The following is a 22,828-nucleotide window of genomic DNA, read 5'->3' on the forward strand; positions in this document are numbered from 1 at the left end:
CTCCGAAAAATTGCATGAACTTGTGATGTCTCCTCTGCTATCTCTCCCACCGTCTTTCAAGCTCAAGCTCAGGCCCCCCGGTCTCCCTGTTTCTTGACCTCACCAAGCCTGGCCCCATCTCAGGGGCATGGCACTTCTTGATGCCTTTGCTTGAAAAATTCTTCTATTCTCTCTTTTGTTTGTTGGAGTTTATCACAGATATATATATATATATATATATTTTAAGATTTTATCTTTTTTAAGTAATTGCTACCCTCAATGTGGACCTCAAGTCACAACCTCGAGATCAAGAGTCCCACGCTCCACCAACTGAGCCAGTCACCTCTATCACAGATATTTTTTTATGTTTATTTTATTTTTGAGAGAGAGAGAGAGGAAACAAGTGGGGGAGGGACGGGAGGAGGGGCACAGAGAATCTGAAGCAGGCTCTGTGCTGACAGCAGAGAGCCTGATGCGGGCCTTGAACTTGCAAACCTCAAGATCATGATTTGAGCCAAAGTTGGACACTTAACCGACTAAGCCACCCAGGCGCCCCATATCACAGATATTTTTTAAAAACTAAGTTTTCAAATACAATTATCATTCAGACATACTGTGGAAAATCATAACATTTTGCTAGGCGGAGTGACCACAGTACTTTGCAGCCGCGCCAAAGTCTGCCAGAGAGCACAGAGAGGAGGGCGGGGAGGGGCGCTCAGGGATCTTGACAGGTGGGCCCATCAAGAGGCCTCTGTGGTGACATCTCCTTGGTAACTTCATGGAAATCCAGGTTCCGGACTTCAGTTTTCCCTCTATTGCTTTTGTGCCTTTTCTTCTTGCCGTCAGAGCTGTCCCTCCTCAGGGTCAGAGGCCTTCGCAGCCACTCAGTCTAGTTTGCTTCCATCAGTTTGTCCTGTCTCCCCTGTTATTTTACTCATAGCGCTTAACACGACCTGAAGTGGCCACATGTACTGAGTTACCTCGTTCATTTTCAAGGGACGCTGTAATGGACTACCACAGACTGTGCCGCTTAAACAACACACGTTTCCCAGTTTTATTGCACTATAACTCACGCACGGCACTGCATAAGGTTAAGGATACAGCATAATGATTTGACTTATATGTATCACAGATTCATGATTATCTCCTTGGTTTGGAGATGGCTACCATCTTCACAAGTTCATCCCAATCACACATGAATCCTTTCTGTCTTCCTGTGGGTCCTAATTTCCTCTTCCCACAAGGTCACCAGTCAGATTACAATAGGGCCCCACGCTAAAGCCTTTATTTTCACATTATTACTGCTTTAAAGGCCCTATCACTAAATCCAGTCACATTCTGAGGTACCAGGGGTTAGGTCTTCCACATATGAATTTTGAGAGGGACATGATTCAACCTTTAACAATTATTTATTTGCTTTTTGGCTTACCTATTTTCTTTTATCTCCTCGTACTAGAGTTTCAACATCGCAAGAGCAGAGATTTGTCTTTTGTTAACAGCTGTAGCCATGATGCTAACACCGTGTCATTTCATGGAAAGTGCTAAATGTTTGTACTAAAGTGAACAGTCGCTGGATTTGTATAATTTTATATTACCTTTCCGCAATGTACCCCACTTTCTGAAAGGATTTTATCTCCTAAAATGCCTTTGTTAAGTTTTTATTAATAGATTTTCCCCATGGGATAATCAATGCCATCACGTTCCAGTCCAGATCCAAGAAATCTGACATTTGAGTCCCCTGAGCAGTCTTATCAGTCATAAATATACAATTTCTGTTAAACTTTTTAAAGTGTTGAAAGTATCTCAAGGATTCCTCTCTAAAGGGTTCCTCCCTCCTCTCTTCCCCGTCACCGTCTTTTCAGATCCTTGGCATGAAGAAACCCAAGCTGGAAACCCAGTGGATTAATCCTTCTGATTATGGGCTAGTAGATTACATTAGCTGACCAAAGCCTAAAAATGTCACCCTCTACCAAGACCATGTTTTCCTGTGTCTATGCAGTTACAGTGAACTCCAGAACCCCAGCCAGTCGGGTTAGCTGAGCTAAAAACAAAGGCTGAAAGGAGACCATCAACCTACTTTCAGAATCCATGGGGAGTCACCCTATAAAAAATGATCCATTTCAAAAATGGAAGGTCCCTATTCTTTGCATGCTCTGTCGTATCTCGCAGTCAGCAAAATGTTTTGTTTTTTTTGGTGTGTGTTTTTTTTAAATATTTTTATTTATTTCTAGGAGACAGAGAGAGAGACAGCGTGAGCAGGGGAGGGTCAGAGAGAGAGGGAGATACAGACTTTGAAATAGGCTCCAGACTCTGAGCTGGCAGTCAGCACAGAGCCCGACGCGGGGCTCGAACCCACAAACCGCGAGATCATGACCTAAGTGAAAGTCGGACGCTCAACCGACTAAGCCACCCAGGCGCCCCCAGCAAAATGTTTTTACATAATGATAATAAACTCACCCATGGTGCTGTAAATAAAGGGTGAATTGGGAGCCAGCTCAAAGGTGTGCCAACTCACTGAAGCCCAGGGTTTCACTGGGCAGCTGTTCGGAGAACCACAGCACCCCCCTGACAATGGAGGTAATGATGGTTTATAATTAAAAATTTTAATTGTACACTTATCCTCACAACGATCGTTGCTACTGCAATTTGTTTGTAAACTTGAGCCTTCACACCTTTGATTGGGAACTAGGACAAAATAGCGCCCGCCCACGTAAAAAGAACATACACATACTCGAGTCTAATTGGAGTTTACATTTTGGGGGAAAACGAAGCCTAGAACAAGACTCTCTGAACAACACCACGGCTATTTGGCATATTCCAAAGGGATCATACTATTCAGAGGAAACGAGTTTGTTACCTCAGTGACCATACAGGATAAACCCCAAGAACCACCCAATGACGGGTAAAAGCTTCAGGCTTCCGACAGAATCACCTTTCGCCTTGTTCAAGGTGCAGCCTGGAAGAAAACGTGAATTTGAAATTTGACAAACATGTCTTTAGAATATTTTTAAAAATGGGCTTTGGTCCACTTGCTTATGTCCTGGCAAGGGAGCGCTTGCAAGAAAAAGAAGGGCAAAGAATCACAAGGGCTATCCAGGCCTTCTAGCATTTCACAGGGACCACAGATGTGTGTAAGCGTGTGGCCATTTTGTACTAATAAATGCTAGTGGCATGATTCGGTTTTAAAGAAACGGTAAATTTGATTCTGACCCCCTTTACTGCTTCATGATGTACAGCTACTTGTAATCCTATTTGTAGGAACACCCTCCAGGAGTAAGGTAAACCCAAGGGTGGGTTTGAGAAAGTAAACCCAAAGTCCAGCATCTTGTTAAAGCCAGTAACTTATTTCTGGGTCCCTAAAAGTATTTATCTGTTTTTGAGGCTTAGGGGAGAAAAGTGTATATCTCCACTAAGGAGAGTGGAGATAATGTTCTTCTAAGGTTTTAGCTTCACTCTGCATTAGTGAGTTAGTGCAAACAGTCACATGGGACATTTTCTAATTGTTACCTGTTCTTCTCCTTAATCCTTCTCAGAATTAAATGGACTTAAGTACGAATCCCAGTGACCTTGAATAAGTTATTAAACTTCTGAGCTCTTTTCTTTGTCTGTAAAAATGGGCATAATGATGTGACTTCACAGGGTTGTCATAAAGGTTACAAAAAATAAAGTTATTTTTTCTATCATTTACTTATTTTGAGAGACCGAGACAGCGTGTGCAGAGGAGGTGCAGGGAGAGAGGGAGACACAGAATCTGAGACAGGCTCCAGGCTCTGAGCTGTCAGCACAGAGCCTAACCCGGGGCTCCAACTCATGAACTGTGAGACCATGACCTGAGCTGAAGTCAGATGCTTAACTGACTGAGCCACCCAGGTGCCCCCAAAATAAAGCCGTTAAAGCCCTGAATGATGCCTAACACATGGAGGTCGTCCGGGGAGGGCTAGCGCCATCCAGCTCCCCTTCGGTCACTGCTCCTTTTTCTCTCTGTTCTCCTCCTGTCTTTTCCTTCTCTTGTCCTTGCTTTCTATTTCCTTACAACAGGCAGATATGTAGTAGATTCTAAGAGAGCTTATGGGTGGATATTCCATATTCTTTGCCCACTCTGCTACCTATTCAAGCCCCATGCAGTATGAAAAATCTCAAGTAAAAGAGCTTCACAAATTCATTCATGTCCATGACTTTGTAATTGCTGTCAATCCCCTTGGGCAAGTTACCGAAACAGCCCGGGAGTAATTTACAAACGCCCTGTGTTAGGAGCCAGGAGGAGATGGAGAGGGTCAAGGACACTTGGCTCCTCAGGGAGAAGCAGAGCCGCCAAGGCGGGTGGCCGCCATCCTCCGGCGCCTGCACAGGGCACGCCATCTGTACTTGTTGCTCTTGTCTTTCTGAAAACTTTACATCTGGGAGAACAACTCTGTTTCTTCTATTTCTCTTCTGTTTGTATTTAATTTCTTTTTTATGTAGCACATAGAAGTATTTGGCGGTGAAATGTGCTTTCAGTTCCCTAGGATCTCAGGAAAAGACGATTTTGCTAAAAGATAATGAATAATGGAGTTTCTCAATAAGGAAAACTGCCATCGTGTACAGTGTGAACATCACCAAGTACATCTTTGTTCAGATTGCAGCGGCGTCTTGAAGTACTTACAAAATCAAGTATTTTAGAGCAGAAGGAGAAAATAACAGCAGGAAACATACAGAGAAACATTTTATGAGAAACCTACCCAGAAAGGCAACATTCATCTCCAAATCCTAAGAGAGGTAGAGCCCAGCTACCTGACTTCCCAGTTTCCTTGGCTTCATAATCCCACTCATAGCATTTATTGAACAACTACTGTGTGCCAGTTTGTGACAGCATACCAGGTAAAGTTAGGAAGTTAGATGTTTATGATATTTCCTTTAAGTGAGGAATACCTACAACCTTCTGCCCCCCAGCTCTTCACTTGCTGGCTCCTTCTTTTTATTTAGTCTTCAGATCAAATATCATCTCTTTCTAAGCCTCTGATCACCCATCCTAGAGCTGCCCCGGTCCCTTGCACCTGTCACTCTTCATTTCATCACCTCATTTTGTTTTTATTTTCTGTTTTTATTTTCTTTAAATATTTGTGACTACCTAACATTATCTTGTATGCTCATGTGTTTTACCTGTTGGGAACATTAGTTGTCTCCTCAACTAAAATGCAAGATGTCTTTTCCATCCCAACTGTGTCCTCACCGGGCGCCTGGTTCTGTAGGCAAATGCAGGCAAAAGCAGAGTACACACCTACAAAGGCAGTATCATTCAAGGGACGCAGCTGAGACAAGACGGTCCCCGGTGTCTTCCCCTTGTTCGTCCTGAGGCTGACACTGTGATAGAGGTTTGGGAAATGTCATGGACTCCTTCTGGGAAGGCACTGAGTTTCAGAGGATGGGTAGGAGAGAGCCCGGTGACGACAGGGGTAGAGACACCAGGCAGAAGGGACAGCTCGCGCAAGGGTGTGGACTCTTGAAGAACAAATCCTCAGCTTTGCCACTTTTCTGTGCAACTGAAGCAGGCCTTGAAGGGCGAAGGCAGGAAAAAAATGAACTCGGGGAGAGAAAGAGGAAAATCGAGAAAGCAGAGGCCAAATACTGAGGGAGACAAACTAGGGGATTTGGGATGTGATTGAAAGATTTTTAAGCAAAGAAGCAAAAAATATAGCGGTGACGACCAATCAGTGGCTTCTGAGTGAATCAAACCTGCATCCAAACCCCAGCTGTACTGCTTACAAGCTGTGTGACCCGCTGTCTGTGCCATTTATAACATGGAATAGAAGGGAACCCACTTCGCACACGTGGTGTGAAGCTGAATGCAGGCAAAGTGACCTTGCCCTGTGCTAGGCATGCGAAAGTGTGTGACCGCTTTCTGTTTGGATGTGGAGTATTGGGGATAACAAAATTATTTGTACATTTTAGAAAGAGCCTTCTGGAATCAGCAGGAACAGAGGTGATAGGCTCTCAGAGAGCATGACATGAAAAACAGTTCACGTGTTTCTTTGTTTCAAGAATACTTTATTGAAGTATAGTTGATGCACAGCAAATAGCATGTGTTCAAGTAGCTGATTTCACAAAACATTTTAAGAATATCTGGAAACCAACATAGGAAAACAAATTTATAAAATAATACATGACAATGGTGACCTACCATTTTTAAATTTTATTTATTTTTATTATTTTATTTATTTTTAAACATTTATTTATTTTTGAGAGGTAGAGCATGAGCAGGGGAGGGGCAGAGAGAGAGGGAGACACAGAATCTGAAGCAGGCTCCAGGCTCTGAGCCTTTTGTTAGCACAGAGCCTGACGTGGGGCTTGAACTCACAAACCATATCATGGTTGTGATATGAGCTGAAGTTGGACGCTCAACCGACCGAGCCACCCCCATAAACCATTTTAAAAGAAATTGTTTTAATGCCAAAGGTAAGTAGAGAGAACATTCTCTGTAAAAAAAGGTGAATGTTCAAAGTGGACAATAGCACTTTATTGAAAAACGTATTGCATTATTTTCAATATTTTCCCACAGATCAGTGAAAACTCTAGCCTGCATTGGTGTTTGGAACCTCTGACATTCAGACTTTCTTAGGGGGTATGAGCCTGGATGCGGGGAGGCAATCTGGGGGGCAAGAAATGGACCAAGGTTATGGGAGCAGGTACAGAGATGGGGACAACAGGTTCAAGAAATACTAAGAAGGCAGAATCAGTAGGAGCTGGATGTTGGAGACGAGTGATGGAGAAGGTCAAGGATGGACCATGGGGAGAAGGAGATGCAACCCAGGAGGAGGAGGGGGTTTGGTGGAGAAGCGTGAGATGCTTTGATTTGGAGTTTCCATGGGACGTCCTAGTAGCCAGGTCTAATGGGCAGTTAGGATGCATGGATCTGGACCCCAGGAGAGCAGCCTGTGCTTGAGATACAGAATTGGACACCATCAGCTTAGTGGGGTATTTGAAACCACTAGAGTAGGGCATGAGCAGAAGGGGGAGGGAAGATCAGGGGAAGAAGAGCCATTGGTATTCTCTTAAGCTCCCCGCCCCAACCAGACAACTTTAAGAAGCAGTTAGGAGTGCAAAGCACTATAGAAGGAAGCAGGCAAGCTACTGAACTTTGACAGGAACCCCTCATATTTGTAGAGGGATGGAAAGTTTGTAAAATTCTTTTGCATATATTGTCTTACTGAATTTTTGCAATCATACTCATAGCTAAGGAGGACAACCCGGTAAGGAAACAGAGGCCAAAATCGACATTTAAGGATCAGACATGGCACAAAAATTAGGGAAGAAGATGGAAAGAGAGCAATATAGTAGTTGGGAAACCTGCAGAGGCTGATATTGTAGCAAAGTGTGTGTCAGTTTTTAAAAGATAACTATAGTGAACATTTATAGGGTGCTTTTTATCTATCAGACATTGTGCTTAGTGCTTTACCAACTATTTCCTTTGGACCTCAAGGCAACCCTCTGAAGAAGATACTATTATTAACCATATTTTACAGTCGAGATGCTCACATTTGACACAGATTAAGTAAACTTGTCCACAGTGCTGTGAGTGGTAGAGTTGGAATCCAGTCCCACAAGGTCTGACACCAGACCCATCCAAGGGCAAGGGAGCGGTGGTTACATCCAGGGCTCAGAGAGTCGGTCAAGAATGACCAGGCCTGAAGTGTGTCTGTGGTATTTGGCAGTTCAAAATCTCAGCTTGAGAGTCTGGGAGAAGTGTGAAGGAAAGCAGAAAGGATGAATGTCACATCAAAGTGGATAGGGCTGCCGTGTGTGGTGGGGAGTGGGGGGGGAGCAAGCCTAGGTGGCTCAGTCAGTTACACTTCTCACTCTTGGTTTTGGCTTACAGTTTGTGGGTTCAAGCCCCACATAGGGCTCCACGCTGATGGTGTGGAGACTGCCCGGGATTCTCTCTCTCCTCTCTCCCTCTTCCTGGCCATCTCTCTCAAAACAAATAAATAACCTTTAAGAAAAGAGAGAGAAACCATGTAAGTCAGGAGTTAGAAAGAGTGCTGAGGAACAAAAGAGCGTTTTTTGTTTTTGTTTTTTTTAAAGATGAGAGATATATAAGCATATTACTATGGTAAAGAAGAGGTTGCACAGGGTAGTCCCATCCTCCCTGTAAAACTGTCAGCAGGGTCCCCTCTCCCATAGCTTTTCCTGGTTAGGACAACATATTATACGGTCATCCTAGGTAGAAGAATCTTGGGAGGTGGAGAAGCAGAAGATTTAAAAAAGAAGAGTTGTTTGATGGAAGGAGGTTCTGGATATAGAGGGAGTGGCTCCTGGGCAGGTAGAAGGCTGGCTTGGAAGGAGGGCCATAGGGGCCCCCTGAAAGGAGAGCGATGAGGTAAGAGTACGTGTGGATGCTAATGGGTCAGGGGCTGGATACAAGTTCATGAGATCTCTTGCTTGACCTCTTTTCTCTGTGAAGCAAGTGGCCATGGGGTCACAGTTTAGGATTCAAATCTCATGTTCAATTAGCTTTTTAGTTTGTTAGCCATGAGGCCAACCTTTTCACTTATGTGGTTTTATGGGTTTCTTTTTTTTTTAATTTTTAAAAATGTTTTATTTATTTGAGAGAGAGAGGAGAGAGACAGCATGAGCAGGGGAGGGTCAGAGAGAGAGGGAGACACAGAATCTGAAACAGGCTCCAGGCTTTGAGATAGCTGTCAACACAGAGCCCGACATGGGGCTCGAACCCACGAACCATGAGATCAGGACCTGAGCCAAAGTCGAACACTTTAACCAACTGAGCCACCCAGGCGCCCCTCCATGGGTTTCTATAACAAAACACAGACAGTGTAGTAGATCCAAGCTGAGCATGAACAAATAGCTGAAAATACATGCCCTAAGAGAAGGTGATTTAGCTGTGTTGCTATGAAAATGTTAGCACAGAAGAATAGTAGCATGAGACAAATCTACAACGCTAATGCTTAAAGCACTTAACCAAATTTCATTGTAATAATAATAGTAGCTTATTATTGAGAGCTTATTATGTTCTAGAAAGAGTTCTATTTTTAAATCTATATTTTAATGTAATATTCTAAACATAAGCACTTTTTTTATTTTCATGATCCCCCCCCCCCGCCTTTTTTTTAATTGATGGGAAAATTGAGTAACTTACCCAAGTTCATACACCTAGTAAATGGCAGAACCAACATTTAAATTCAGGGCTCACACTCAGAACCAATATGTTATTATCCCCTCTCTCTTTCTCATTGTAATCTGTTGCTTTAAGTTCATTTCAGGTCTTCTTTATCTGCGGCATTAATCAAAGGTTGTCCTTATGATAAAATGACCACTGAATCTCCCCTGAAAGAGATGAGACAGCAATCTGATATGAAGGCTGCTGGCATGTGGGTACCCTTTAATGTTTTTTTGTTTGTTTGTTTTTGTTTTTTAATTTCTGAGAGAGAGAGAGAGAGAGAGACAGCGTGAGCAGGGCAGGGGCAGAGAGAGGGAGACACAGAATCTGAAACAGGCTCCAGGCTCTGAGCTGGCTGTCAGCACAGAGCCCGATGTGGGGCTTGAACCCACAAACCGTGAGATCATGACCTGAGCCGAAGTCAGACACCCAACCGACTGAGCCACCCAGGCACCCCCAGAAACAAGGGGTCGGCTCTTTGATAGTCGCCACTCCTGTGGGACAGTTAGGCTCTGGATGCCGTGTGAAGACTCTAACCTGCCCGCAGGGGGATGCTGTGCTAACTGGATTCCTCAGTTTAGGAAACATGATCGTGCAGTGTAGTCACACGATCAGTTGCCCAATATGGCCTGATTCAAGAACTGAATCAGTAAAGACAGAGGCCACTCTCTGGCTCCAGTCGCTCTCCAGCTGTGGTGGCCCCCTTGTCAATGTTGATACATTGGAAGATTTCAAGAACAAACATAAGGCTTTAGAGAAGTCTCTTTGATTCTTTATTCTGCTTTCTTAAATATTAATATAGTATGTAACATGTTTGTGGATAGTGCCACTGTGTCCTTTGGGGAATCGAAAAACAATTTGAACAGTGTGGGATAATTATGGCTCAACCAATCAAAAGATGAGTGTCAAAACATGACTATGGTAGTGAGTATTGGGACAAAAAGACATAGAATTTAGAGTTGATGCCACAAGATTAGTGATAAGGAGAATTCTCTTGCCTACACTGATGGGAATATAATGCTTACTTAGGAATTTTTTTTAATTGGATAGAGCTTTATTACTTTTGGCATTAAAATTTTTGTTTTTCACTGAATAACCCTATGACGGTGGGCTGATTTCTATGACAATGAAAACCAAGAAGAATGTTCTATATTATAATACAAATTTGATAATATATCTTATACTTATTTGATGTATTTGTCATGACCTAACACAAAATTATAAAATAATTCAACAATTACATGATGTCACTAGGAACCATTTTGCCTCTTTGTTTCTTGGAACACATCATAGGAAACTCATCCTTACGCATATTTGAAAATTACAGACAAAATGTGGCTGCTTCTCAAGTAGGATCTATTTCTTCATTTGTTAGAAAAGGTGGAGGTGATATCGTCTCTAGGTCCCTTTTAGCCTTAGCAGCAGATGCTTCAGTGGTGTGAGCAAATGGAGGGTCAGGCTGGGAAGAAAGGCATTATGGGACATCTGTAGGAAGCAAAACACAAGAACTACCATTCCGGTGGCTTACGAGTTCTTAGGCAATTCATATTGTTGCATGTTTGCAAAAAGACATAGCTAAAAACAGGTTACTACTAAAAAATGCAACTTTTGTTTTTCCAAGACAGACCCCCAGCCTTCACACAGACATTGTCTTCTTTTCTGTTGGCATATTCTCTTACTCACGGAAGAGCAATTGAGCAAAGCCTTGAATATCATTTCTGTGTGAACGAGACACACCTCTAGGTCTGAAGATAATACAAGAAGGTAAAAAATCGCTGATTTTACAGAAATCACAGAAGTAGGAATGGAATTTTAAAAGTTCATCTCTTCAATGCCCTCATGGACAAGTTTTGGGGGGATGCTATTTATTCACTGGTGGGCTCTGGGGACACAAAGAGGAGTAAAAGCCAGCTCTGGCCATTCAGGAGGTGGTGGCTGGAGGAAGAGGAGACCCATGGTGCAAATGGACGCACAGGTGGGTGCAGTCTGTGAGATAAATTACAGAGCTGCCAACTCGTAGCAAAGCCTGGTGCTGCTTCCTGTATCCCTGCTGTGGTGGCCCAGAGGCCATATTATGTCCATACATTTTTTTGCAAATATGAAAATAACTTCAGAATTTTATCAAATTGATATTTGTCCTAAAATGACCTTCTGGGCTGAGACAGTGAATCCACAATCCAAAAGCAAGCTCCCAAATGAGTGGTCTTCTGGGGGAACTAGCAGCTGAACTTGGAAGTCATGTGCTGGCCTTGTGGGGCATCGCACTTGTCTCTCCCAGGTCCAGGGGGGTGGAGGGGGCACTACCCCACCCCACGCTGGGAGTGGGGGGCGCCCTCCCGGGCTCAGGCCCACACCCACCCCAGACATTACTGTGCTTGCCACACTATTCTGCTTTCTTAAGGTCAGTACTTCAAAAATTTGAAGTTTATTTTTGGGGAGCCTGGGTGGCTTAGTCAGTTAAGCATCCGACTTTCGCTTAGGTCATGATCTCGTGGTTCGTGGGTTCAAGCCCCGCATCGGGCTCTGTGCTCACTGCCAGCTCAGAGCCTGGAGCCTATTTCAGACTCTGTATCTCCCTCTCTCTCTGACCCTCCCCTGCTCACGCTGTCTCTCTCTCTCTCTCCTAGAAAAAAAAATCAAAAATGTTTATTTCTTACGCACAGAAAATGGATTGAAATCATCAGAATGCAAAATGAACAACCACAAAGCACAGGTTATTTTTTTCTTAGTTTAATAAATTAGCATACAGGGGCAGGGACAGCTCCCAAATGTCTAAATATGAGAGGTTTTCTATGGTTGGGGTGTGTGTGTGTGTGTGTGTGTGTGTGTACGTGTATGGATCTGGGTGTGAGTATGAAGCTGTGCTTGCAAAGCAAACACTTGTTTTTACTTGGAGAGTATCTTTCCCTGGAGTGGTGAGGAACGGTGGAGATTATCTTAGAGGGGTTCACACTCTTTCCTGTCACCACTGTACAGTGATGTTGTGTTAGCAGAATACATATGTATTATAAACATGTAGATACAGCTATAGGTACATATGGAGGCTGGAGGCAGTAAGGCTAACATTGGTATTCTCATTCACATGTAGCATTCTTTTTTTTTTTTTAATTTTAATTTCATTTGAGAGAGAGAGCAAGAACAGGGGAGAGGGATAGAGGGAGAGAGAGAGAGAGAAAGAGAGAATCCCAAGCAGGCTCCACAGTCAGCATAGACCCCAATGTGGGGCTCAATCCCACAAACCTGGAGTCATGACCTGTGCTGAAACCAAGAGTTGGATGCTCAGCTGACTGAGCACCCCGCCAGGAACCCCCCCAAATAGGATTCTAAGTGAGAAAATAACTTGGCTGTGCAGTTCAGGAACCCCAGGAATGCTCACAGACTTGGACTCAGTGATAACAGTTTCTTGACTGTTCCCTAAACAAGTAATTCAAAATGCAGAAAGATTTATAGACACAAAAACCAAACAGTTGTGAACAAATCTTTGTGTCTTCCAAATAGAAAATGATTTCCTAAGTTGTAGCACATTGATGCAACAGAAGAGTACTCAGCATTTATTTTTTATTTGTATTTTAAAATTTTTATTTACTTATTTTGAGAGGGAGACAGAGAGAGAGAGAGACAGAGAGAGAGGGAGAGACAATTGCAAGCAGGCTCCACACTGTTGGCACAGACCTTGATGCTGGGCTTGAATTCACAGAACAATGAGATCATGACCTGAGCCGAAACCAAGAGTTGGACACTTAACCGAATGAGCTACCCAGACACCCCAACATATAGGACTTAAAAGTGGGGAATAGGAAGGTTAGGTAGCCATTTGTAAACATGCACATGTTTATAATGTTTAAAAAAGGAATTTTCATTTAATATTTATTGTTTTTATTTTTTTTAAATGTTTTATTTATTTCTAGGAGAGAGAGAGAGAGAGAGAGAGAGACAGCGTGAGCAGGGGAGGGTCAGAGAGAGAGGGAGTCACAGACTGAAACAGGCTCCAGGCTCTGAGCTGGCAGTCAGCACAGAGCCCGACACGGAGCTCGAACCCACGAACTGCGAGATCATGACCTAAGCGAAAGTCGGATGCTTAACCGACTAAGCCACCCAGGCGCCCCTCATTTAATATTTAAAAGAAAAAATTACATATCCCATAAATATATGAAGTCACATACACAAAAAACCTAGAAGGAAGTACATATAGAATGAAAATAGTTTTTCCAATTTCCTGAATTTCTATAATATTGATATTACTCTTTATTTCAGAAATAGTAGACAACTTGATTGTGTATGTGGAAAGTCTTAAGGAATTAAAACAAACAAACAAACACAACCAGAATGAAAACATAAGTTTCGCCAGGTCTCAGAATACAAGGTCAACATATAAAAACCAATTGTATCTCTATATGCGAGCAGTAAATAATGGGGAAATATTTTAATTCATTTCTAATAGTGTTAATAATAATAACATCCTGAAGAATAAATTTCATAAAAGACAGGTAAAATGCCTATATCGAAAACTATAAAACATGACTGAGAGAAATTAAAGGAGACCTAAAAATGGAAGAGGCATATCAGGCTCACGGAGCAGAAACTCAATAGTGATAATATGTCACTTCTTCTCATATTGACTTCTAGAACCAATGGAACCTCAAACACCATCAAGCTGTCTTTTAAAAATAGATATTGACAAGTTCACTCTGAAACTTATATGGAAATGCAAAGCATCTAGAATGCCAAAACAATCTTGGAAGAGAAGAACAGATCTGTTGGACATATGCTGCCTGACTTCAAGACTTGAAAAGATCAATGGGACCTATTCTCACACAGTCAGTTGATTTTAAACCAAGACGTCAAATAAATTCCATGGAAAAAGAAAAGTTAGTTCACCAAATGGTACTGGAACAACCATAAAAATATATAATAATATAAATATAAGAGCTAAAACAAAGTAGAAAACACAGGATAATATCTTCATAACCTGGTGGTAAGCAGGGAGACAGAATACCGTTAAAGAAAAATGTACCTAAGACTTCATCAAACAGAAACAACCATGCTTGCCAAAAAATACTGCTAAGAAAATGAGAAGACATGCTACAGGCTGGGGAATATATTTGCAAAGGACTTATTTCCAGAATACCTACAATGGAGTAAAAAACGAAAGTGTCAAGGGGCTCCTGGGTGGCTCAGTCGGTTAAGCATCTCACTTTGTCTCGGGTCATGATCTCACAGCTCATGAGTGTGAGCCCCGCATTGGGTTCTCTGCTGTCAGCACCGAGCCCACTTGGCATCCTCCGTCCCCATCCCACCCCCATCCCCACTCTGCCCCTCCCCGACTCATTCTCTCTCAAAATAAATAAATAAACTTTTAAAAAGTGTCAAAAGAAAAACAAATACTGTGTGATCTCACATATGTGGAACCGAAAAAAAAAAAAAAAAAGGAGAGAGAAAATATATCCTGGGCTGAATATATGTCATACATATGTCATGTAGTAGAATGACTAAAAGTCCCTGTTTTTGGAGCTATATATAGAGTTTGAGGCCTTTTCCATCTTTCTATGAAAACAAATCTTATCATGATACTTTCCTTTGGCTCCATTTGCTCTCATGGTAAATCCAAACTGCTTAGTCTAAATTGCAAAGCTCAACCGACTTGCTCAAGAGAGCCAAAGCTTGCCAAAGCTCAAGAGAGATGGGCTATATCACAGGTGAGGTCAATGGCCGGGGGGACTTGCCTCCAGTTTGTCTTTATTACCATTTGCTTATCACACCCCTGTCCCTACTCCCAAGTATCAACCTGACCTTCAGTTACGTCCCCTTTCTGCACCCCTTAGCCTCTAGTCTGGGTCTTCACCTGTGTAGTCTCTTCCTGACCATCCTGGCTGCTCCACTGGCCTTCATCTTGTTCAACTCCAGACACCTCAAAGCCAAATGTTCCTTATCACCTATGTTTTTACATAGGTGCCCAGAGCTTCTTCCTATGGTGGCATTTATCAACTCATCACATGGCATTTTAATTTTCACTTTCTCTGTCTCTATCTCTTACCAGACTGAGCAAAGGAGAGAAATGCCTTCAGATAGAGAGACTTGGGCTATATTCTGATCAATGCCCTGGTGGCTAAATGAGTACAGTGGGTGGTGGGGAGACAAGTGTGAAAGATTATTCCTTAAACCACTATGGCTGTGGCCGGCCAAAGGTCACCTTGACAAATCACAGTACCTTCAGGCTATCAGTCCTGTAAAGGAACCTTGATGCGGTGAAAGGAGGGAACTGGACTTGAAGGTATTTAGCTTATAGAGTGTTTCTCAACCGTGGCTGCATATGAGAATTACTTGGGGGAAACTTTGAAAAATATGAGGTCCAGGCCCAGCTCTGGAGAAATCTGAGTTAGTTGTTCTGGGCTATAGCTCAGGCATCTGTCTTTTTAAATGGCTCCTAGTGACTGATGAGGACCAAGTTGAGAATCTCTGGTCAAGGAGGTAAAGGGTTCAAAGGGCTGGCCATACTTGCAGTGTGTGTTTGTGTGTGTGTGTGTGTGGTGGGGGGAAACTCCTGGGAGTAAAATTAAGTCAGCCCTAAGGTCCCATCTATTCCCTTGACTTACACAACTTAATTCTATTCTTCATATCCCAAACTCCAGATTGCAATTTGCAAACCAGAAGCACTCATACATTCCTTCTGTTCCCACAAGAGTATAAGACTAAAGGGCAGAGGGCAAGTTCATTACTAAATCAGTAAGCAAATTATCTCTACTTTCAGAGAAAAGACCTTGGGCAGTTGTGCTAGGGAATTAACATTTCTTGAGCCCCCTTGTATGTTAGGGGTCTTTATATTGGTATTAGGGGGCTTCCTATAGACTTTCTCAAGAGAAAGAAAGGTAGAATCTTACAAAATGAACCTTCAAAATGATTCTTCCACAGGAGCTAAAGAGGATCAGGTCGGCCTTGGGCAAAGTTGGACACACGTGGCAAAGATTGTCTTCAGGGCTCTTGTTTCTTCTTCCTGGCAGTACTGGTGTGTCTGTGTCCCCTTGCCCCCCCTCCCCCCATACCCCCAGGCATTGTTGGAGACCATTCTCTGCCTCTTGTGGCATTTTCCTACTCCCAGAGCTTTAATAACTGACAACGAATGGTATAATTAGATAATCAACCAAAGAATTACTTGATTAAAGGTTATCAGTGTCATAGAAAGTAATACTTCTGTCTAGTTAAAATTCATGAATTTCCTTGAGAAGACCCTTAAGGAAAGATCCTAAGATGGGAATGATTTCAGACCCCTACCACGGCAGATGGGGGAAGATAGATTTTTAACAGTTTCATTGAGATACAATTTACGTATCATAAAAATTACCTATCTTGCAATAGCCAAAAGGTGGAAGCAACTTAAATGTCCATCAGTGGATGAATGGATAAACAAAATGTGGTGTGCCCACTCCATGGAATATTTATTCAGTTTGCAAAAGGAAGGAAATTCTGACACGTGCTATACCACGGATGAACCTTGAAGACGTTGTTACGTGAAATAAGCCCATCACAAAAGGACGATCACCGTCTGATTCTGCTTACATGAGGTACCAAGGGTAGTCACATTAATAGAGACAAAAAGTAGAATGGTGGTTACCAGGCGCTAGAGGGAGGAGGAAATGGGGACTTGTTCAATGGGTTTGAAGCTTCAATTTTGCAAGATGACAGCGTTGCATGGACTGATGGTGGCAATGGGAGTACAACCACATAAATGTATTTAGTGCCGCTGAATTGTGCATTTATAGATGGTGAAGATGGCAAAGTTTGTATTATGTGTATTTTTACCATAATTATAAAAATAAAAAACAGAGTCATCCGTTTAAAGTGTACAACTTAATGGTTTTTAGTACGTATACAGAGTTGTGCAACCATTGCAATAATCTAATTTTAAAATATTTCCCTCCTCCCCCCAAAAAACCCTTCCTCATACCCATGACCAAGCACTCGGAGAAGATAGTTTTAACAGGCCCTAGGTGTCACTCAATACTCAGAGACTCTTAGAAGGGACCTTTGAGATTTAGTCCTACCTCTTCAGGTGAAGAAATTGAGGGTCAGGTAGGCAAAGTGTGTTGGAAAAGGCGATACAGCTAATTCACGACAGAGCCAGGAATCTTTTGATTTCCTGGGAAGTTATTTTTGCTGATTCAAAAACACTGTGTCTCACTTTCTTCGAACTGATGCTTACAGTAGATGAATAGTTATCAGAAGATATTACTGTTCCCCATCAGGGATGACCAGGCTCTTTCTTCAGCCCCCATTCTCACCCATCCAAGTTAGGAAGCAGAGAGTAAATAGAGAAAAGTAGGAGAATTTGAAACTGTGTTCATTAATGCTCCCTCATGCCTTAGATTCTGTTGAGAGAGTTATAATGAGTTTTATTGTGAATAACGTCTCTGCCTCTCTTAAGAGAGTGAGTGGAAACACAGCTAGGTGCAGTGGTTTTGCTTTTGAAAGATGTGGCCTGTTTTCATGGCGGCAGAGGTGCCTGGCAACGGACAGCCACTTCATGGGTCCGAAACGCCAAGGTCTTGGGCTGGCAGTGGGTGTCACGACGTCCGCTGTCCGCTGCTGCATGGCTATTAGAAAGCCACAGAGGAAGTGTGAGCCGCAGTTTCTGTAAGTCCGCCATCCTCTGCTTCCTGCCTTCCTAGTCCAGTTGCATTTAGGGCTAGCACAGCGTTGGCCAGGGCAGCCATTGGATAAAAGTTGGAGTTAGGGGAGTGGTGGATAACTAACTTTGTGAGTTTAGTTCAAAATGTGTTCGGATATCCCTGACCACCTGCAGCATTTTCAACTGCCCTTCTTCTGGGAGGACTGGTGAGAGCAGCTCTGTGGTAGCTAACCATGGAGGAGCATCAACCAACTACCAGGGGCCACGGAAGATCAGAGAGCTAGAGAATCAAGAATTTCTAGACCAAGGCCTGATGCCTAATTGTGGTGAGATTTGGGCCTCTGTTTTTTTTCTGTCCTTTGGTTTCTCTGTTAATGTGAGCTATCCCCCTCCTTCCTGGTTACCACCCTAACTCACCACAGGCTGATGTGGGTCCCTGGGAGTGTTAGGAATTTCTCCAGCCAGGCTACACAGGAGGCAAATACTCCAAGCATCCTGTGAGTGTCCATCCTAATGAGACAAACCTGATTGCAGAGATTGCTGTGCCGTATGACACAGGCTTCTAAACAATGAGTTCCCGGAGGACAGTGCCAAGATTATTCATTTTTAAACTCCCGGTGCCTAGCAGAGAGCCTGGAGCATGTGTTTGCTGAAGGAATGAGTGGTAACATTTCACATCAAATGATGCATTATTATTTACAAAGTGATTACTCCCCGTGCATTAACTCATCCTCCCAACTGGACGGTAGGCAAGACTGTTTTACAGATGAGGTCACCTAGCTGTAGGTTGCAGAGGTGGCTTTCAGACTCTAAATCTGTTGGCATTCTTTTACAATTGTCTTCAGACGGTCTTTGCTAAGATACTCTGCCAAAGCACTGAGGGATCTGAACAGGGAGTCAGGTAGACGTTGGTGGTTTCTGAATTTTGCTCCTAAATTTGGAGCAGACATATTCTTCCTCTAAGTTTCTCACTAATGGTACGATTTTGTGCTATGTGCTAATCACTGTGGGTGTGTAGGTTTTTTATTACGTTTTGAGTTAAATAGAATTTAGGGGCTAGCCTGGTAAACTGGTGAATCCCCAGGTAGTTTGTAGCAGCTGTTTCCTGATATACATTTGGCATGATATACTATTGTACCTAATACAGTTTTTAGTAATTTCAATTAACTAGATTGTAGCTTTATGGCCCTAGGTCTTCAAGAAACACATGTTCAAACATTCTCCCTGCTTAATGAGATCCTTGTTCCTGTTGAACTTCTACGACCTTATTGGAAATCAATGATTGCTTCTGATCTTCCAAATGTAATGCTGAAAAGACGTAGATGAAATCACTATACAAAATGCTTTGAGATTGCAGGATGTGGAGAGCGCGCTGTCATTAAAATGAATGACTCTTCTTGGAGGTAAACCGTATTTTTAGTCTGTGTGTTCACTGTGCTTGAGGGAATTTCTCTGTGCAGAATTATTTTCTCCAAATAATTCGCACGCTCACAGCACTCCTGGTAGCAGGTATCACCTAACTCCTAGACGGTAGCTTGGCTAAAGCGAGCTTTCCTTTCCTAGTAACTGTTGCTAGGAGGGGCGTGGCTTCGGAGTCCCTAGAGGCCGCCTCAGGCCGCCCCCCCCACCCCCACGGCGTGGACTACACTTCCCATGATGCTCGAGGGTGGTCTCCGTAGTGACGCACTGGGTGTCCGCGGAGCTGGGGTGGGGGGGGCGGCGGCGGCGGCTGCGAGGAGGGGCCGTGCTCTCCCTGTGTCCCCGACTTGCGCTCTGGCGGCTGCCGCTGCCGCCGCCATGTTGGCTTGAGCGGCGATGACAGGAGGCGGCTGCGGCGTTTGAGACTGAAAAGTGGAGGAGGAGGAGGAGGAGAGACAAAGCTGCGAGAGGAAGCCATTCCCGGGCTGAGGAGAGGGAGGACCCGGGCTCTTCCGGGGACCAGCCGAAGTCGGCGTCGGAGGGGAGGGGAAGGCGGCGCCGGGGGGGTGGCGGAGGCAGGAGAGGAGCGCCGAGAAGCCGGAGACGATGCGCCCCGAGACCCGCCGCTGCCCGCAGGCGCCCGCGGCCTGAGCCCCGAGGGGCCGTGGGGTCTCCCGCCCGGCCCGAGCTCCCCGCGTCCCCCGCCCCGGGCTTTCGCTTCGGCTCCCAACTAGTTCAATGCCCTTGAGCGCGGGGTTGCGCGGCTCGGCCCTCGGCCCCGGCAGCGCGAGTTGAGCCGTTTGCCCGAGCCGACCGCCGGCTCCCGCGTCCATGTGCAGCCGCATAGTTATCTGTGTGCGTCCACGCCGGGGCATTTTCCTCCTGCTTAATGAGGACTTGACTCGGGAGCAAGTGTGAATCACTGCCGGGCTGGGAGAGGAGGAAGGCGGATTTAACCCCCTCCCACCCGCTCCATGTCCGTGTGTCACTCGGCTCGGTGCACCTGGCGCGGCCGGTCCTGGCGCCGCCGCTGCTGCTGCTGCTGCTGCTGCTGACGGCGGGCGCTGCCGCGGCCGTCCCGGGAGTTCCCTCCGGCGCCGGCCTCCCAGCCGCGGGGACCGCTCCTCCTCCAACCTCGGCTCCCGAGGAACTTCTTTTTGGGGAAAGCACATCACGAACCAATCAAGATCGTTAAGGCTGATTTCTGTAGCTTCAAGACTTCTGTTCTTTTTTGCTTGTTGTCGTTTTTCGCCCCCCCCTCCCCCCGATAAACATCTGGGTGAATCTCAAACGGCAAGATGTCCAGTAATGTCCCGGCGGATATGGTAAGTGGAGGATAAGTTACGACACTGATTTAATTGTGGTTTCCAATCTTACTGAATCGGAAAGGATGCAGGCGCGGGGCGACGGTCTGCGGGGGACTGTGGAAACGCCACGGCGCTGGGGGGTTTGGAGAAGTTGGAGGTTTTGGTGTCCCCCTCTTAGGAAGTACCGCTTTTAATATGGCTTTTCTCATTTGGTTGTGTTTTCTCAATCATTGAAGACAATGGAGAAGTAGGGAAAATGTAGCAATGTAGCTTGAAGTGGGAAAAATCTCTCCCTCTCTGCTAGAAGCCTTTGAACCCTGGTATCTTAAAGCGTCTGGAAACGTCAGTGACAGTGGGCAGAGCGGGGAACGGGTGTCCCTACCAGATACCACCGAGGTAGACAGGAAAAGGGGAATCTTGTTCTCTGACACTGACGGGATCATTAATGCAGCAGATACAAACTTGATGTTTTCAAGCGCAGGGTCGTGTGCGTCTTCAAGAAAAAGTCTCCTAGAATCTGCCATGAGCTTTTCACTATGTCTGGGAGAACAAGTACAGCAACAGAAATATTAAGATGTTTTGGAATTTTTACAAATCTAGATATGTTGGTGCTTCGTATGGATTTTTCAGGACTTTTAGTACCAAATATTTGCTGGTGTTGCATCATTGGACTTTTCAAAGCTAATAAAACAAATTATTGAGCCTTGATCCTTAATTATTGAGCCTTGATCCTTGAATGTTGAGAACTTGAAACAAAAAGTACTCTTGTTTATTGATGCATTTCTTTGTGTTTCTAAAGGTTAATGTTTGTTAATATTGCGAGTCTGTTGAATAACAGTAACCGTGCAGGCTTACAGGCTGGGGTTTGGTGGGTTTGTGTGAATTGAAATTACACTTTGCAGTTTTAGGGACAAGTACATAATGCAATTAACAGGAAGATTAATGATCTTGTTTATGAAAGAATTGAAGTTAACATAACATTAACATTTGAGTGTTCGTTGTGTTGCCATGAAAAAAACAATTGAACTTTGCTGATTAAATTTTAAAACGTCAATGTTTCTATAGGATCAAACCTCATTTACAGACTCAAAAAAAAAAAGCCTCAATGGCTGTAAATGGCACTTTTGACCTTGGCTAAAAGCCATTTTGCTTATGTTTGATTTGTCATTTAATATGCTATTTTACTGTATAGGGACCACAATGTTCTGTTTATTGTGTGGCCACACAGCAACTTACACTCTCCTTCCTGATTCTTAAACCTCACGCATTGTCCCTTTAGTTTTCCCTTCCCTCACACACACACGAGAATAGTCTCCTGCCCCATTAAGGATAGTTGGATATGGTTTCCCTCTACTCCACTCTTGAAGTTGCCTAGAAAGGTCTCTGGGCTGAGCTGGAAAATGCTATTTGCCCTGTTAGTTGAGTGTTTTGGGGGCTCATCACGTCCAGCAAAGATTTGTTCTCCAAAGCCTCCATTTTATATCATCACGCACAGGGCAAGATATGTCCACTCTACGTACCATTTGTTCCGTCACAGAAATTGTAATGAAATAGATTTGTGTCATTAAAACAGTGCCTCTACTTTCTTTAGGCCCACTGCTGAAGAGAAGCTGGAATGTGCGTAGCATCAGTTACAAACTGAAATGATTTGGGGAATACGGTTTCCGAGTCAGAGAGGAGGTTCGGAAGCTAATACTCGGATGGGGGGGACGGGAGCTAGTGGCAGGGTTTTATTAATAGGTGCAATTATAAAATGTAACTATTTCTGCTTTAGACTGTATTTTAAGGCCTTGATTTGGTGGTGCTTTGAGATCCCTTGATTAAAGGTGATATACAAGGGCAAAGCAGTATTATGTAATAAACATATAATGCCCCGATGATGCTGTCTCAGAGTGTGCCTAATCTACAGCTCAGATGAGATTGTTCCGAGTATTTTTCATGTCTCGTTTTCTAGCTGCTCAACTTGCTGAAAGTCTCGAGGCTTTTTTCCCCATATGTCACAACCTCTTAAACCTTCATTTGCTGTTACTTACATTTGCTTAAAAAGTGCCTTCGTTAGGTATGTGCCTAGAATTCGCAACTTTTTGAAATATAACATGACTGATACTGGTTAGAAGTTGTTGAGTAAAATCTTTGTATTTGTTAAACTCTTCATATCAGTAATTGATAGTTTGCATTTACTTTAAAGTGAGAACAGTTTTTCCACTTTGAATCCTGCCCAACACCCACCGCTTTCCATAATCTGACCTTTGTTTTGCAGCATAACTACAAATCGATCAGGATACGTACTCTTGCAAGTGTCAATACATACATTTTTGCTAGGTGCAGTAAAATTTTCAAGTTTCTGAG

The 22,828-nt window shown here is 43.8% G+C and overlaps 1 protein-coding gene across 1 annotated transcript in view; it reads left to right on the top strand.

Annotated features, from left to right (window-relative positions):
* The first annotated feature begins 19,462 nt into the window (after positions 1 to 19,462).
* The window catches only part of UBL3 (ubiquitin like 3), a 67,270-nt gene continuing 63,904 nt past the window's right edge, over positions 19,463 to 22,828 (top strand). The window contains exon 1 of the mRNA XM_039255293.1: positions 19,463 to 20,497. Within this exon, the coding sequence (XP_039111224.1) occupies positions 20,471 to 20,497 (27 nt within the window). The 5' untranslated portion in view covers positions 19,463 to 20,470. The remainder of the gene's footprint in view (positions 20,498 to 22,828) is intronic.

Source organism: Hyaena hyaena, unplaced genomic scaffold (assembly GCF_003009895.1).
Source record: "Hyaena hyaena isolate Hyena2069 unplaced genomic scaffold, ASM300989v1 scaffold_11, whole genome shotgun sequence".
NCBI classification, from domain to species: domain Eukaryota; kingdom Metazoa; phylum Chordata; class Mammalia; order Carnivora; family Hyaenidae; genus Hyaena; species Hyaena hyaena.